Consider the following 18,403-nt stretch of genomic DNA (forward strand, 5'->3'; position numbering starts at 1 on the left):
ATCATATACTGATGACCTATTCCGTGGATAGGTCATCAGTTGTCCGTGCTTGGACAACCCATTTAAGTATATAACCGCAGATGTATATGTTAGAAGTGCTAAACTACAGTTCTTACTAGAATTACAGCCACAATGTGACCATAATCTCCATGCAATATTCCTTCACAGATGGAGACCCAGAGTGTGAGGAACATGTTGAATACACAGAAGTTTCTATAAACACCACTGATCGGGTGGACAACTTTTATGTGAGGTTGGAAAAGCTCGGAATGTAAGTGGGAGAACACTTGTCATTTGTGATATGTTATGGATATTGGAGTGGGCCAAACAGCCCCCGCCACATAAGATACCAGTATTGTAAATGGCCTGGGGAGTATGACCGCATTTACATGAGGCCCATGAGCTCTGGTTGTAAGCTCACAACTATGTTGCGTCCTATTTATACTGTAACATATGTAGAATTTTTTGTTTTGATGGTTGTGATTTACAAAAAACTGCACTATCCGTTCTCCTGCTTCTATCTATATTTCTCTCAGGGGAAAATTTGGTCAAGTCTTCAAGCTACAGGAAAAGGCCAGTGGAAAAATCTGTGCTGGGAAGTTCTCTAAGGCACGGTTGCAGAAAGATATAGCAAATGCCCGGGCAGAAGTTGAGCTGATGAACAAACTGCATCACCCCCGTCTGGTGCATTGTGTAGCAGCTTTCCAGGAACCTGGCTGGTTGATCCTGGTGCTCGAATAGTAAGTTCTGTCTTCTTGCTCCTCAGGATCTCCCTCTATACTTTTATTTGACTCCTACTTCATTCTTTTCTTTTCTCTCTGTCTCAGTATTGCAGGTGGTGAGCTGTTTGAGCGGATTGTAGCAGATGATTTTGAGCACACAGAGATAACAAGTGTTAAATATATATCCCAGATTCTTGGCGGACTGGGATATATGCACCAGCAAGGCATCGTCCACCTGGACCTCAAACCTGAGAATATTGTCTGCGTCAGCAAAGTCAACACACAAGTCAAAATCATTGACTTTGGTCTGGCCAGGAAACTAGGTGAGATATGGACACTACAATATGCCAAACAGAAGATTCGTTTTTCTGTATTTGCAAAATACACCTTCAATCGTGACTGACCAGCGCTGATGCAACGCCCCATTTACAGCCATTGAGGAGGTTGCTTATGAATGGTCTGTGATCATATATAGTTCTAAAGGTATCTCACATTTTTATTACATTTGGAGAAACTTACATGTAGTTTTTAAGGGTCTGAAAACGTCTTTTTCTACATTTTATTATCCAGTGCAATAAATAATAACTTTGCAATGGTCCTCGAGCCAAGATCTCTAAGCTTGGTATGGGCTTGCCAATACAGCTTGTTTTTTATGTGCAAGTTTTGTACAATATTTCTCTACATACATGCTGCATACATATAGACCAATGTATCATAGTTGCCAACATTTGAAAAATGTTTCCAGGGACAATTGGGGTGTGGCTTATCAGGTGGGTGTGTCTTGTGGGGTGTGGCTAATGGAGTGGGAGTGTCTAATGGGCGTGGCTTTCTTCCCAGAATTGCTGCATACAAATAAATAAACAAAAATATCTCCCTTGGTTTGGCTGTCAACTACTATGGTGGCAAGTATCTCACTGGTTGTATACAGGCAGGTGATGTCTCACTTTTATCACACGGGCTAGGTAATATGTGCTGACCACTAATGGTAGCATAAAAACCAGCGTAAATAGTGCCACACTCAGTGCCCCTTGCATATGGTGTCTCCATACTGCTGCCTGTAGATGGTGCCACATTCTCCTCCCTTCTCTGCCATAGTGCTCAATTGTATGTGTCCTAAGGAGGCAGATAAACTTGAATACGGTAGTCGCCAGTTCAAGTTGCTAGGACACGGTTCGGGACAGTAATTTGCCAGGATTGTCTCTGTAAATTCGGGACCGTTCTGGCAAATTCAGGACAGTTGGCAACTATGATGTAGTGTATGATGTGTACTAAACACACTGCAGTGCCATAGTACAAAACCTGTGTAAGCGGTAAACTAAGAAAATCCTGAAATGTAAGGATTAGGATGTTCTGAATCTGCTGTTTTTTTGCTTTTTAGAACCAGGAGTGCCATTGAAGGTGTTGCAAGGCACGGCAGAGTTTGTGGCTCCTGAAGTTATCGCATTTGAACCAGTTGGGTTTACCACTGATATGTGGAGCCTGGGAGTAATCTGCTCCATTCTGTAAGTGACTCCAACTTCTCTATCTGAATAAGAGAACTGGTTTAAATAAGATGGATAGATATAAAGTTACTCTTTAGACAATTCTACAATTTCTGATTGTGTCTTCCTTCATTGCTAGGAGCTGTGTTTTTGCAATAGCTGGAGAGCCACAATTTAGAGACCACTGATCTAGAAAAAATGTCTTTCTCCATGATCTAATATGATTTTTTCTTTGCACTGCAGGTTAAGTGGTGATTCTCCTTTCCAAGGTGACAATGACATGGAGACATTGCAGAACATCACCTCTGGGAGCTGGGACTTTGATGAAGAAACTGATGTTGTATTATCTGACTCTGCCAAAGACTTCATCCGGCGGCTGCTGCAGAAGAACATGAAGTAAGCAGTATACTTGGCCTTATAGCAGTAACGTAATGCCTTGTTCACACGGTGCTAAAACAAAACGACGTGTAAACGTGTCAAAACGCTTGTTTTTGTAAAGCGCTTTTTAAAATACAAGAGTCTGACGCATTTTCGCCTTTTTTTTATGCGCTTTGGGCACGTAATTAGAACTCCCATTGACTATGGGATTTAGGCGCGTTTTCGGCACGTTTAATGTGTTAAAGAATAGCCCTGATGTGTTTTCGTTTTTTTACGTGATGCATTTTTCAAAATACGCTCACGTAAAAAAACTCTTCGTATGGACGAACGGCCCGCTTTCCCATTGATGTCAATTGGAAGCCTAAATCATGCGTTTTTTTGGCACGTAAAACGCACTGAAAATGCGTCAAATGCAGTGTGAACGGGGACTAAGTAGTAGGATTGAAGTCGGTACAGTATGGTCCGAACATATTCTATAAAACCAACGCAAATCCATGCACTGATGAACACTTGGAATAGTTGATAATATGACGGCTTTGTATGCGAAGCACCGTGGACATTAGAAAAGTTACCTTAGTGGAGGGCAGGGCCAACTTCAAGTTGGGTGGTTCTCTGTGTAGTACCCTCTATTGAATCCCCTACCTTATGGTGTACCATGTAGTACCCAAAATAATAGTGTACAAATAACCATACCGTACCCAAATAACACTGCCATAAGGTGCCCAAATAACATTGCCATAAGGTGCCCAAATAACATTGCCATAAGGTGCCCAAATAACATTGCCATAAGGTGCCCAAATAACATTGCCACAAGGTGCCCAAATAACATTGCCACAAGGTGCCCAAATAACATTGCCACAAGGTGCCCAAATAACATTGCCACAAGGTGCCCAAATAACATTGCCACAAGGTGCCCAAATAACATTGCCACAAGGTGCCCAAATAACATTGCCACAAGGTGCCCAAATAACATTGCCACAAGGTGCCCAAATAACATTGCCATAAGGTGCCCAAATAACATTGCCATAAGGTGCCCAAATAACATTGCCATAAGGTGCCCAAATAACACTACTCAATTGATAAACGGGAATGTAGCTAGCTACATATGTTTGGGGGTACAATCTCCAGGTGTCAATGCCATCCGGGCTAGTGGTGACCAGTAATGTGGGCTTCGGTAGTGACAAGTAATGTGCCGTGTGTGGTTTCACACCCTAAACGCTGCCCTAGCTGGAGTGGATATTATAAATAAATTGTAATGCATCAAATCCAGCACAGGCCAAACCGTATTAACATGAGGCCTGTTGTTCGCTAGGTCACGTCTTACAGCGGATCAAGCCTTGAATCACCCCTGGATCAAGGACCAAGCCATTTCCAGCACAAAGACCCTGTCAAAGGAAAAAATGAAAAAGTTTTTGGCCAGACAAAAATGGCAGGTAAGGAATAAAAAATAGGCACCGCTCATAGCAGAAAGGAGGGCACGAGAAAACATAACTGGAAAAGTCGCCTTCTACTATATAGCTGTGTTCATGCTGGACTACATCCACAGTATAGAATCTGTTATGACTTGACTATACTGCAGTGAAGCATGCAGTATAACACCGATGGATCTGTGAACATATTCTATAATTACCTCAGTATATTTTAAGAAACTTTGCCGGAAACTACGACTGTGTATAGTCAAAAATGTAATAAACTTTATGAATACATTGTATTACTTATACAGGCTGTAAATCAAAACCAGTACTAGATAATACTTCAGCTCTATAGCCTGCAGAATTGTGAATCCTGCTCTGAAGTTTCCCCGCGTTGCTTGGTGGCTTAATATCTGTACATGGCTCATTCCGGGGATTTTCAAAAATCCGATTACTGTACAGTCCCTGGATAACACACTGTTAGCTGCTCAGCTAAACTGTTAGGGGTGTGTCTGACGTCAAGTTTGTCGACCGTTTCCAATAACAACCACAGTTGAATTGTTATTGCCGCTCTTTAATACAGATTGTAACTTGGGATGAGCACAATAGAAGTAATAAAATGTATTTACAAAGTTTAAAAGAATCTAGAGAATCACATGCAGAGTGGAAACTTTCTATGATTATACTGACTAAACAGAACGTAAAGAAGATTTTTAGATACATTTTTGCTGCTGCATAAAATATCTCTAATGGAAACGGACTTCATTTGGATTCTAAATGCAGAGAAAATGGACTCCAAACCTTGCTGTAATATATCGCCGTGGGCATAGGGGAAATATCTGTAGTAACCCAATCTCTCCCGCAGAAAACTGGTAAAGCTGTCCTGGCGCTGAAGAGGATGGCGATGCTTAGTCACAAGTCCGATTCTAACTCCTCCCCAACCACAGACGGTACGTATTTCCTGCACGCAGGAGCGCGGGTCTTCCTGTCTTGTCTTGAATGTTCAACAGTCAACTTATCTTGTTCTTCTCTTTGGCCATTTCCTCACTTATTTACCTCCCTACTTCTAATTTGTTGCCATTATTTTATTACAGATGACTCTGAAAGTAAGAAAGTGTTCAGCTTCCTGCAGGAACAGCTCCACAAGCCTCCTGTCTTCTCCTCCCTATTAAAAGACCAGTCAGAGGTTGCGGGAAGTTCTGCTCGGTTCCATTGTCACATTGAAGGTTAGATGATGGCTATGGTTTAAAAAGACCCACACACCTATATAGAAGTTGAGCCAGGCAGCAGCTATCCCTCCACATCCAGGGCAGCTTCCCTGGGACTCAGAGAGGCTTAGTCCTTCTTTATTTTAACTTTTTGAAAACTTTCCAGGGGTGTGCGACAGGGCCAAAATACGGCCATATTAAAATATTCCCATATCAATAAAACATTATGGTCTATGTATCGGTTGTACCACCCAACCATTCTCCATGGTTAGTACTTGTTGCCTTGTAGTAGTGGATTCTTTGGTCTCAAATATGACCAGTGCAATATCTGTATATTTCCCTTTTAAAGGGAAACTCTGGCCAAAACCAAACATTCCCATGTGTGTGACACATGGAATACCATAATGGTAGTCTCTCACCTGTTGTTTTTCTTGCTGCTTCTATCTCTATATATCAGACTGGGATGGTTACTTAGCCGCAGTATTGACACGGTTTCTCTACTTGAGTCTATGGAGATCTGTATCACCCATCACAGGCTTCAGCAGTTTCTGTACCACACTGTCCCTCCTGTGTAAAACTAAACTCCTATCATCAGCTACCACTAATGTATAGTATAAAAGAATATAGTGCAGCCTTCCTGTCTTTATACTCCACTTATTTAGGAGGATATAGAGAGAATGATAATCATAGTGTCCCCTAGCATGCAGAAATGGTACAGTCTTTAGCTGGTCATGTGATGCTGTGCTGAAGCATCATGGGATTGATAGCAAAGCAGAGAGGAAGAGAAAGCTGGGGAAATCTAAGAATCAAGATGGAGTCTTTTTTTTAAAGCACATACAAGGCAGCAGTTCAAAAAGTAAGTACAGTATACGTAAAAAGTGTAGAGTGTGGTATATAGTCAGGTGGGAAAGTTGTGTTTTCACTGGAGGTGGTCTTTAAGAATGTGTTGGGTTTCAAAAGGGAATGATGTGACGGATTACAGTCTGTGGATTATCCTGGAGCTAACTAAATAAATATATATATATATATATATCAAATTTATTTTATTTTTTTCTACCTGATCTAGGTTACCCAGATCCTGAAGTCTTATGGTTTTTCTCTGATTCCCCGATCCATGAATGTAAGCGATTCGAGATTGAGTATGAGGATTCTGGCAGCTGCACCCTTATTATCTCTGATGTTTCGCCCAATGATTCTGGAGTGTATACCTGTCAGGTTTCAAATCCCCTTGGACAAGCAGAAACATCAGCCAAATTGACTGTCCATTGTCTACGTGCAGAGCGTTTAACAAGGAATGGGACTGTAAAAACTGACTGATCTGACTGGACATGCAAACTATCTATCTCCTGTCATGGGGAGACCCAGCACCTTGGGTATATAGTTCCTGCCGCTAGGAGGCTGAAGCTGGCGTGTAATTCAGCCTTTATAGAAATAGGAAAAACCTACGAACAATCTTAGCCAGTGGGTATGTTTGTATATAATGCATTCATTTGCATACAGCAGATCTCTCAGGGCATTACTATTGCTGTACACTGCATGCACTGATTCTATACCTTTATGCTGACTTTTGCTGTATAATATTTTTTTTTAAATGTACGTTGTGCTATATATGTAGATGTCTTCTCAAATACGTTGAAATGGAACGGATGATCTAGAACTTGTCTTACCTGCAGACGTTCCTACCCGCATAACCATATAGAGGTAGGCTTATGGACCTGGTCTTGAATGTACTACATGTTTGACTAGGATTAGAAAAAAGGGTCTGTGTCTTTTCAGAAATTGCATCACTTTTTTGTCCACTATTTTTTTGGGTATTGCTCCTCGTTTCCATTCAAGCAAATGGAGCTGAGCTGCAATACCCGACAAAACCCATGGACAATAGTGGCGCCGTTCTTTGAAAAATTTGACTCCATTCCCCCCCCCCCTCTAATCCTGGACAACCCCTTTTTAAGTATATTCTTAATCTGATTAGTAACCTAGGATGTGATGGAGGAATGTTGTGGCTTGACTGCTACTAGAGATGCACTGCGTAAAATGGGGTTGTCAGGCAACATATCCATAGCAACCAGGTTCTGGTTTGAGGGTTTCAGCTCCGTATGAAATTGGTAACGACCAGAGGACAGAGGAGGGACGGGAGGATAGATAGCGCTCTACTAAACCCTTACATAACGTTCACACACTGCTGATTCACTGCAGATTTTGCACGTTTTTTTTTTTGGCCAAAACCAGAAACTGAATCTAAACAGTAGAAATATATAAAGAAAGGTCTTTGTCTGCTGTCCTGCATCCAACTCTGTTTTTTTTCTTAAAAGATGCTTGCAAAACCTTCAGCAAATTTGCACTGTGTGAACAAGGACTTACAATTATCGATCTTTGGCGCAACAAAATGTGCCAAGTGTTGTATCGTCTCCAATTTGTATGTTTTATAACCAAACAATGTGAAAACTCTTGTCTGGATTGCCTATTAGATATTTCTTGTATAAATGCGAGAGATTTTAATGTTTGTTAAAAAAATAGTTAAAGTTTAAGTTCATTTTACGGAAATAATTTCAATTCATTAAAACTTAACCCATTAAATATTTTTGCCAACTTCTGGTGACCATTTGAAAACATACCTCTTTTTAGATACATGACCTTGCCACTAGAGGGCAGTCAACCCGGTCATTGTATTAGAACACTCACTAAATGGTATTCTGCTCTGTCCTGAAACAACTTCACTTAAAAAAGGGGGACGTTTCTTATGAGGGGTTATACTAGTGAGGACTGAGCATGGTAAATAGGCACAGTATACAATACAGCGTCTAGTTACCAGCAGAATTAAATGACTGGGATGAGGGAGGCGCTGACAGTCAGGATCTTTAAGTAATTTTGCATCGCTGTAAACCACTGACTGAGCTGCAACTATGCTGCATTGCCCAACGCAGTTTGGCTGGCAAGCAGGGGTGTGTGTGTGTGTGTGTGTGTGTGTGTGTGTGTGTGTGTGTGTGTGTGTGTGCCTGTGTGTCCCGTCCCGTCCCCTATTAACAAAAATTTGGACCGAAACCGTGGAGTGATTAGTGTGTTGCGTAGAAGCAGCACTCGATCAGGCAAATTCACCGAAGCTGCATGTGCCGTTCCAGCCTCGCCTATAGGCAGCCATAAACAATATGATGTCTCGATTCCACAATGTTCACACGCTAAAGTAAAACGGCTGTAAAATACGGAGCTGTTATCAAGGGAAAACGGCCTCTGACTTTTCAGAATCAAACGCTTTTTGGAGAGGTTTTTCTATTGACACAATAAAAAATGGCTCAAGAAGTGACATGCACTTCTTATTACGGGCCGTTTTTTTTACACGCCGATTTTTCAAACGGCCGCTTAGAGAAACGCCCCGTCTGAACGAAACGCCGTATTTCCTATTGAAATCAATGGGCAGATGTTTGGCGGCGTTCAGCTTCCATATTTTCAGGTGTTTTTCGAGGCGTTTACGCCCCAGAAAAACGCCTGAGAATAAGCCGTGTGAACATAGCCTAATCGGTGTCTGTTTTCCTTCCAGGTTGTACTATTTTATGGGGATATGTAACTTTTCTAGAATGGCCACTCATTTCAGAATAATAATGTGTGTATATGTATGTATGTGTGTGTGTGTGTGTGTATATATATATATATATATATATATATATATATATTTATACACCTCTGATCGTTTTGTCTGTAATGTTTTATTTTAAATTCTTAACTATGGAAATTTACATACTACATAATAGATCTGTATGTTGGAAACCTCCCCAGGTTAGTTGGTAGAGCGTACATACATGACCTCTGCCACTAGGGGTGCTGTAACAAGGGGATCTTTGTGCAGAAAGTCCCAATGATAAAATCTCTGTGGGATGTCTTCATGTTTTGTGGCTTGTTAATACCACTAGGATCATTTTCCCGCACCAAGGGCCCCGTCGGACATCTTATAGCTTTTTCAGGACATAAAACTACTGCTAACTATTTTATGTGCCAACCGTAGGTACTGCCATTCACTGGCTCCTTTTAGCCAATCGGAAGCACTGAGCTGGCTCGTGTGATTCTCCTTAGACTTTTTCAAAGCACAAAATGGTTCACATAATTCTATGGAGAAAGAAGATTCCTACATGTAAACCCTCAACCAGTATATGACAAATGCCATCTCATCAACCCCTCCTCCACCCTGATTTTCATGTCACCCACTAAGGCTACTCTATTGGGGCAATATCGTAGATGCCGTGAACGCGAGTCTTATTTTCCTAGTAACTGATGAGATTTACAACTTTAGCCTCGTCTTATAAATTGCTCCATTGCGGAACATGGTTTCTCTGCAGGTGACTATATTCGTATCTATATGACTATTCTATTGTATAGACTTATTTTTGTACTTCTACTTACGGTTTGACTGCTCTTTCATAATGGAACTTGCTTTCCTGTCTGCATCAAGTTGCTTCCTTTTGACTGCAAGCCATGAATTGCTCTGGTGCCAGCAGATTATCGGCCAATACTTGTTGAACTACAACACCAAGTATGTCGTACATTGCCAGGGTTAAGAAAGTGTCAAAATACCTTGAGACCTTCAGCTTTCCTAGCAGTTGGGATTCACAGCAGCGTAATACAGCACCAGCACAGTCTATAAGATTCCACGCTGCGGTATTTTTCGTGACTTAAATTGATCTGCGATGCGTATTTTCGAAACCGCAGCATGTCCATTTATCTGGCGATTCCGCTTGAAAATTCTATCCTCATAGTTCTAAAGAAATGCGCAGCAAAATGTAAAAACCGCATCAAAAACCGCACCTTCATCTGGTTTTATTTTTTCTGCGAATTTCTTGCATTTTTTTTTTTACGGTGTATTTTCCACAGAAATATACACATGTTCGTGTTTTAGGGTTAACAGATCCTGACTATTGAAGGTACAGGGATCTTATAACCTGTTGTGGTATTTGGTTTCCGCCCGTGCACCTTGCCTTTCTATCATTGTATACACAACGCGGTCTCTCCTCCTGGCTAGCAGCGACTAACCTCTCCTCTATAGGATCATTCCTCTATATACTTCTTAAACGGCGTCCATTGGACTTAAAAAAAAAAAACAACGTCCTAAACCAAATATCTCCTCCTCCTCAACATCTACCATCTGATTTTGAAACCTTACTTCCTTCTGCCTTGTGGTCTCCTGCATCGAACGTCTTATAAAGGGGCCACCAGCAAAAACAAGTTCTAGCAACTGGACAAGAAGTGAATCTTAAAACTAGAAGACATCGAGGTGAAAGGAGAAGAGACCTTGGCATGTAATTTCTGCTTTTCCGAATCTATTGCCACACCTTCCTTCTTCGTGTTACCCCCTTGGTGGTTGTGGCAAGCATGTGATGTATAGAAGGCGACCACGTAATCGGAAGTTGGGCGTGTCACCATCAAACCTTACTGATACTTTGTAGTAAGTCTTCTATACTTCATACATCCTCCTCCTTGTCTTCACGTATACCTTGTCGCCCCCCCCCCCTTGAGAATCAAGCCTGGATCTAGAAGCGTGGAAACGCGGAGCAGCTTGGATTATGGGGAACGCAGCCGGGTCCCTGGATATGTTCCAGGCCCGGGATTCTAGGACATCGCCAAGTAATGGGGCTCCCCTGCAAAAACAAAGAGATGGAACATCTTCCAAACTTCCAAGACCAAATTCGGGGGAACTAGAGGAAAGATTCAATGTGGTGCTGGTGAGTAGACTCCTGAAGCTGAATGAATGTATAGATGCAACTCTGTCCAAATTAGATATAAGAAACTGGGCGTATGGAAGACCTCGAGCCTCAAATCTGAGGGTCAATTCACAGCAGATCTTGAAAATCTGAAGGACAAAGATTAGATTCTTAAATAAATGTTGACGTACGGGTCTAAAATTACGACCCCATGTGAAATATATTCAACGCGTTCTCATATCTCCAGGTTCTGCATTGCCTCAGTATTTCACAATGTTGTTTCTTAACTTCCACGTATTTTCATATCCTGCTGCTCTTTTTCACAATCGCTATTTTAACATTTGATAGACCATGTACCATCTTGTCTAGATTCTGGAAGGACAATTCAAGTCTCTTTGGGCCTGACTGGTAGAATGAAAGTCAGTGTTTGAGTTTATGGTCCAAGAAGAATATTCTCTACCGACACTGATGTTCTAGAACAGTGGTCTCCAACCCATGGTTCTCCTTATGTTGAAAAACTTCTAGAAAGCAGGTGGTTGTAGTTTTGCAACAGCTGGAGAACCACAGGTTGGAGACCACTGTTCCAACATAGCCCATATCTGCCTTCATTGAGTAATATTTGCGGGGGGGCTCCCAGATGCTTGACCCATTTTTGATCCGTTTTTCTATGGGAATCCTCAACATGAAGAGGGGTTGTTCAAACTGGAGAACTACTTTTCACATTCGAGTTCGTTTCCCAACAAGGGATCCTTGAATCTGGTATGGGGTTCCCCAGAAAACCAGAGTAGTATGACCTGTACGAATGGCAAATTGATATCCACCTAATCCGAGGCAAAGCCGTCAACAAATCGCTACCAATTTATAGCACTGGGCAAGACGTGCAGAATGCTTCACCTGCCCCAAGGTTTTCTGTGCTAGTACTAGTAGGGGTTCCCTCAGTCATTAGGTTGGGAATCACTGCTGTAATCTCATAATTTTATTCTAGAGATTTTAGGGGACCGGTCAATATCGTAGCAGATTGAGGAATCTAGCTTGCCACACAGACATTGGGTGTGACAGTTGTTTATAGCACATATAGGGCAACATGTCAGCTGTGTGTAATGTCATCCTCCCGTGTCTGCAGCTGTTGTTGTCACTTCTAAACCAGCTGGGAATTACTCATGCAATGACCGCACTAAACATCACTATATACGTCACTACTATTGGGGGTGATAGTTCCATATCCTGCAATACATGGGAACACATCATTTAAAAGCACTTTTCTATTATCGGTGTCCAGTTGAGAAACCGTACATCTCCTAACATGTCTATAATACAATTCTATTGTACTCTATACCATTGATCTCCAACCTGCGGCTCTCCAGTAGTAGCAAAATTAGACATTCTGGGAGTTATAGTTCTGTAAGAGCTGCAGGTTGGAGACCACTGATCTGTACATAGAGTACTACACTTCCCAACGTGACCTGACCACAGGACATGACCATAAAGCCATTCTATTTATACTTTATACATAGAAGACTACACTTTCCAACATGACCCGACCACTGGACATGACTAGAATACAATAGAACACTACAACCCCCAACATGACCCGACCACTGGACATGACTAGGATACAATTCTACTATACTCTAAACCAGCAATTCTGAATCCTTTTGCCATGGAGGAACCCCAGAAAAAGTGTTTCTTGGTTTTATGAGTTTCAACAAATGGAGATAGGCCAAAATAGAATATGTAGAGAAGGAAGATTCCCAGGGTTTTACCTCCGAGCTCTGAAGGGGGTAAGGTAGGGGTTTACAGAGGATTTGGCAGCGATCTGAGCCCCCATATCCCCCACCACCACCAGTATCACTATAACAGAACAGAAGGTTTTTCCTACAGCGAGGCTTCCTATGGAGATTTGGCCTATGAACTGACACTAGATATGGAGGTTAGTGTGAGGTCGCACAGAAATGGCTCATATATAATTCACGCTGTCATTCATCTGCTGTTTTGTATTATGCGGGGTGTAGGCAGCTTGTAGGAGGGAGGGCGTTGAGCCATTTGTCACTGTTTTTCATAAGCAGTTTGCTTTTGTTTTTTTATAGTGCTGTTCAACTTTTGCGTAACATTTTTATTTTTATTTTTTTTCACAAAACACGAAGCATAAATAATGACGGCACCCTGCATCACATAGTCATTAGTAAAGCCGGTTGGTTGTTTTAAGACCAGGGACTGGCATAAAATCAAGATTCTGGTCGATACTTGTTGGCTCGATTGTCGGATGCATTGGGTCTGTGAATTTGGTTGTCGAGAAGCCGCTGTGGGAATTAAGGTGGAGATGGCCTAATAAACCTAATGTATGCGCAGAGCTGTGTGCATGGAGCCTGTAGGAAGCACAAAGGGTCCCTGCATCGCCATACTACAGAGCCGTCGACACTTCATGCCTCCGTATTGGATTGTATTAGAAAGCAATGGTTCCAGGGGAGAATACCTCCATGATGATTCAGCATAAAACAATTTTGCTAGTCAGGGAGGGTGCTAGTTTCGGTCTACAGCAGGGGTCTCCAAACTATGGCTCTCGAGCTGTGGTGGAACTACAACTCCCAGCATGCTCTGACAGCCTAGGTGTTATAGTTTGACAGCAGCTATTTACAGACATACAAAAACTAGGGCAGGGAGTACAAATGAGATGTGTTTCTGAGGGTGAGAAAACACCTGAGCGTCGGGTGAAATCGTGCTCCAATGCGGTGACGAATGGCCGCATGACTTTGCCGGTAAAACTCTGGTATTACTGGCAAATCCATTCTGCCGCTCCATGTGTTCTCACCCTTAGAAGTCAAATATGAATCCTTTATATTGCAACTTGCTCAACAAAATGTATATAAGTCTTATACTGATGCATTGGTAGCAATGTAATCGCAAACACGTGTATAGGAGGTCACAGGACCGAGCTGAGGAAGAATCCTGATCTGACGCCATGCATATTGGTCAACATTTCCTTCCTGTCTTAGTGACTCATTGAGCGTCGCTGTCATTCAGGCACAGACTCCAGATTTCATTAAAGGGGTATTCTGATCTTAAACATTTATGGCATATCCACAGGATATGTCATAAATGTGTGATAGATGCGGGTCCTAGCGCCTGTGCAACTGTTTCTTTAATGCCCATGCGACAGAATGGCGAGAGCTGAGAGCATTCGGGGCCCCCTCTCCTCTAGTCCCTGCCTGGAATTGGCAGCTTGTGGCCACTGCACCTGGCGAAATAGGGGTCCTGTGGATATGCCATAAATGTCTAAGATGGGAATACTCCTTTTAACTGCAGATCAACGGATGGCTGGTTTTAATGTAAATGGCATGGACTATGGGGACACAGACCAATTAAAGTACTGCTTGTCTGCGAATATCGCCCTACTCCAATTCTTACCTGATCCCCCTTTTTGGCCTTCATATTTGTGGGAAGAAGATAAAAATATTAGACAAATTAAATCATCATGAAGTTGTTGGCTTTTGCTTTGGCTGCCAGGGCATGTTGGGAGTTGTAGTTTGACAACAGCTGGAGAGCCACAGGTTGTACGCCACTGCATTAAAGCAAATCTCTAGGGTCTCATCTCTCCGGACATGTTTGTTTTAGTAAATACTTGTATTCTTCATGAAACAAAACAATTCTAGAGCATCTTGTATTCGAATGCTGCGTTGTGCCGTTCCTCAGTTATTCCCCCTGGAAACTTATGAATAAATTGACAGCTGGGTGTTACCTGTTGGGTGTTTCCCTACACAGACTGACACTGTCCAATCCGTGCTGACAGAGTGAGACTGTAGGGGCATGCCCCTTTAATGGGAATGGTAACACCCACTTGTCAATTTATTCATAAATTCCAAGGAAGAATAACCGAGGAACGGCACAACGTAGACTTCTAAGAAAATATATTGCAGAATGGTTATTTCTCAGCGAATGCAATTATCTACTAAAAAAAAGACATGTCCGGAAAGGTGACCCATCCTCTTTAATAGCTATTTTAAACTATGGAGGTTAACGTTGCCGCACCAAATTAAGGATAATGACCCCACAATGTGAAAAGACATGGAATGGTCCTCATGGAGTTATAAAAATTAACTTTAGGAACCCTCTTGTAAAGGCTGATTTGCCTCTGTATATGTGTAGATAATGAGCATGCAGTACTTGCTGTAATAGAGATCAGCCCTCAATGTTCCTGTTGCATGTGTGGTGGGCTTGTGCTCTTATACAGCAGCCAATCTGAGCACACAGAGCTGCAGCATAATGTACTGCGAGAGGGACAGAGCAGCATCTATTGCTGAGCGGCACAGCTTATTGATTCCCTCGGTCTCTCCCTGCTGTTCTGACATTCAGGATACCAGGCCTGAACATTATGTGCTTTATACGGAGACACTGAGCAAGCTATGTTGTAATGTTTGCTGCTTTAACTTTTTGCATTGACTATGAACGCCTCAGCCCCCCCCCCCCCCCTCCACATATCTCAGCCACAGGAAGATGACGCTACTCGGCTATGAAGCAGGAAACCCACAGGGAGGAGAAACAAACTGACACCTGCTTCAGAGAACTGTGCTCACTAATATCGTGACTATAAAAGTGTGCCAAGTAGTAAGACCAACCTTTGTCATAGGACTTGGCAGTCAGATGTGGGTAGAGGGGCCTTTAGACCACTAAATCCCACCCTTAAACATCTATATACTCCAAATGCAGCTACCAAATAAAACACATCACACTCATCCTCAAGGGTGGACTGAGAGTGGCCCGAGCCCCTGGGCAATAAAGGTATTGAGCGTCTTACCACCCACCATGGTCATGGTGCCCTTCAGCCGGGTTACCGCATTTCTAACGAGCACCATTTACCCTGCCCGTCGTTTATACTGTTGTTCTTTTCTGAGCCCAAGAATTTGGAAAAATTCCTATATATAACTTTTTTAAAATGCTGCAAAAAACATGCAGGAAAAGAACTGATCCTTGGTCAACGCGCATTTTTACACATCCGTAATACAGATGTGCAATATATCCGTATTATGGATGATATTACATCAGTATGTTCACACACTAGACTAAAAACTAGCGGTTTTCAAGTGACCTGCACTTCTTTCTCGCGGTAGTTTTTTTACGCGGCCATCGGAACAGAACAGCGTTTTTCCCATTGCAAACAATGGGCAGATGTTTGGAGGCGTTCTGCTTCCGATTTTTCGGGCGTTTACGGCCCGAAAAACGCCCGAAAATAGGCCGTGTGAACATACCCTTACAGATACGTAATACTGATGGGCTGTCTTCTAGGGAGGAAATTGAATGACAAGAGACAGTCCCTTTGAAATACGGATGCAATACTGATGACATATAGATACATCCGTATTTTGAACACTCCATAGACTTCAATGGCCCTTTTCTATCTGCAAAACATATGAGTATAGGACATGTATTTCAACCCATGTAAATAGCCTCATGGATTAACAGCTCGATATTACGGGAAAAAGACTGATGTATGACGGAGTTCCAGAAGTTTAGAAATTGCATTCTGGTGATTCCCCCCCCCCCCCTCTCAATCAATTTTCGGGAACATCTGAAAAAAGTGGCAACCAGGACTCTGACTCCAGTTCCGGTTTATGTATAATAGTAATCATAAATCTACTGTAGTGAAGCGGTAACATCAGACTTCATGTAAGCAATCATAAAATATATTTATTGAAATACAATTTCTGAACAGACATTTTATCTAAACTCCTGTGAATAAATATGCCACACACTATGCATTTAATACAATATTAATCATGTATAATATTCAATATTTTGAAGTTGGAGTCGCTGCATTTCTACCAACTCCGACTTGACCCAATACTGACCCCGACTCCACTGCCCTGACTGCTGTGATCCCAAAATGTCGCTCCTTCCCCCCCCCCCCCATGTCACCCACCCAGACTAGTAGAAATGTTGTGGCCCGGGATCTCCCCAAATATATTATTCGTGTAGTGCAGATAAAAGCTTCTTTTGGTTGCTTTGGTTACACGCAGGAGAAGACGATTGGAGTCATTGTCATCTATCTCTGAAGAAATGTCTGGCATGGACCGTGCGACATTAAATCTGCTTGGCCTTCTGCCCCTATACAGACCACGGGAGTTCTCTATTAACTAACATTTCTACTGAGATTTGGGAGATTGGATTGACAAGAGCAGGAGACCTTCCATGGCATCTTCGTTATGTACATTGTCTCTGTGGAGCAGATCTATGCCAACTAATGGTAAAGATAACGGCTATAAAGACCACAACGTGTTGCTTGCGCAAGAGCAAAATGTTGGCTAGAATATGTCCACTCTTTAGTTGCAAATGTTTTATACTCTAGGTGCTTACGTGTGCCCCTCGGATACATGTAGCCCTCAGGGGTCTCTAGGAATTACTGCCACGGTGCAGCGTATGATCACAGCCTTTGGGGGGTACTTGGATTAGAGATGTTGAGAAACACTGCTCTATACAATGGAGCCCCCTTATTTGTTAACATATGGTCCAGTGAGACCTCTGCATGTTGGCAGAAAGTAGAAAGTCTACTCCACTACTTTAACGAAATACCAGGAAAATAAACACCTGATCGACTGGAGGTGTCCAAAAGTGGAAAATGTCCATATCCTAGAAAGGTTGGTGGATGGATCAGTCGATCTGAGTTTTATGTCTACACTAGAAAACCTTCTCTGTCTTGGAAGTCTAACCTCTGTATTTTCTCTATGCAGAATGCCATGAACCTTCCACCGGATAAGATCAGCGTTCTTCGCCAGTATGACCAAGACAAGAAATGGGAGTTGGTGTGTGATCAGGTAAGTGCCGTGTTGTCATATTTACTAAACCGTCATAAAGAAAGACATTGGACTTGTTGAGCAGAAGAACTTTTGGGGAAGGACAGGAACGTGCTGTACTATGGACATTTTGTGAATGACCATGGCTATATTTTAGAATGAAGATGGTCTTAACTTGAAACTGGTATGATAGATCTGGCACATGGAGTATTTGGTTATACATTTATAGAGTAGATGACATTGGACTTTGTAAAGTGGCAGCTAGAAGAAGACATCTGTTCAAGGTTGGGTATATGACCATAGACCATCCACTTCTAGGAGACATCCGGTCACCTGGAGGAGGTCAATGCTATAAATCTTGTGTGTCAATTGCCGCCTTAAGACTGGAGTGATACAACCGTGCCACACCGCATAATATGGCACTTGGAACAAAAAACTGGTGTTGTTGCATTAGTAAATTACCCACTTTGTGTCGTTGGAATACACTTTGTGATTTACCGACCTCAAGACGTAGCCCAGACATACAACGTCTCTGATGTCATCAGACAGAAGTGGCGTAAATTCATTCTCCAATGTTTTCTCCATCAGGAAAGATTCCAGGTAAAGAATCCCCCAGCTGCCTATATACAGAAACTGAGGAGTTATGTGGATACAGGAGGGATCAGTCGAAAGGTAAGATACAGGCCATGACCAATCTTATCATTGTGAGGTTGTCTTTTTGTGTAGAACG

General features: G+C 42.3%; 2 protein-coding genes across 8 annotated transcripts in view; both read left to right on the forward strand.

Annotated features, from left to right (window-relative positions):
• LOC142665667 (myosin light chain kinase, smooth muscle-like) overlaps positions 1–7,778 on the forward strand; it is a 49,688-nt gene extending 41,910 nt beyond the window's left edge. For all 7 annotated transcript variants that reach the window (XM_075845393.1, XM_075845394.1, XM_075845397.1 and 4 more), the window contains 9 exons: positions 169–271; positions 537–740; positions 828–1,045; positions 2,101–2,224; positions 2,447–2,599; positions 3,894–4,014; positions 4,859–4,943; positions 5,088–5,219; positions 6,268–7,778. In XM_075845393.1, coding sequence (XP_075701508.1) covers positions 169–271; positions 537–740; positions 828–1,045; positions 2,101–2,224; positions 2,447–2,599; positions 3,894–4,014; positions 4,859–4,943; positions 5,088–5,219; positions 6,268–6,518 — 1,391 coding nt within the window. In that variant the 3' untranslated portion in view covers positions 6,519–7,778. The remainder of the gene's footprint in view (positions 1–168; positions 272–536; positions 741–827; positions 1,046–2,100; positions 2,225–2,446; positions 2,600–3,893; positions 4,015–4,858; positions 4,944–5,087; positions 5,220–6,267) is intronic.
• A 2,948-nt stretch (positions 7,779–10,726) lies between these two features.
• Positions 10,727–18,403, forward strand: part of FMNL1 (formin like 1) — a 35,599-nt gene continuing 27,922 nt past the window's right edge. Inside the window, exons 1-3 of the mRNA XM_075846957.1 lie at positions 10,727–10,909; positions 17,611–17,694; positions 18,262–18,345. Coding sequence (XP_075703072.1) covers positions 10,751–10,909; positions 17,611–17,694; positions 18,262–18,345 — 327 coding nt within the window. The 5' untranslated portion in view covers positions 10,727–10,750. The remainder of the gene's footprint in view (positions 10,910–17,610; positions 17,695–18,261; positions 18,346–18,403) is intronic.

Source organism: Rhinoderma darwinii, chromosome 13, assembly GCF_050947455.1.
Source record: "Rhinoderma darwinii isolate aRhiDar2 chromosome 13, aRhiDar2.hap1, whole genome shotgun sequence".
NCBI lineage: Eukaryota > Metazoa > Chordata > Amphibia > Anura > Rhinodermatidae > Rhinoderma > Rhinoderma darwinii.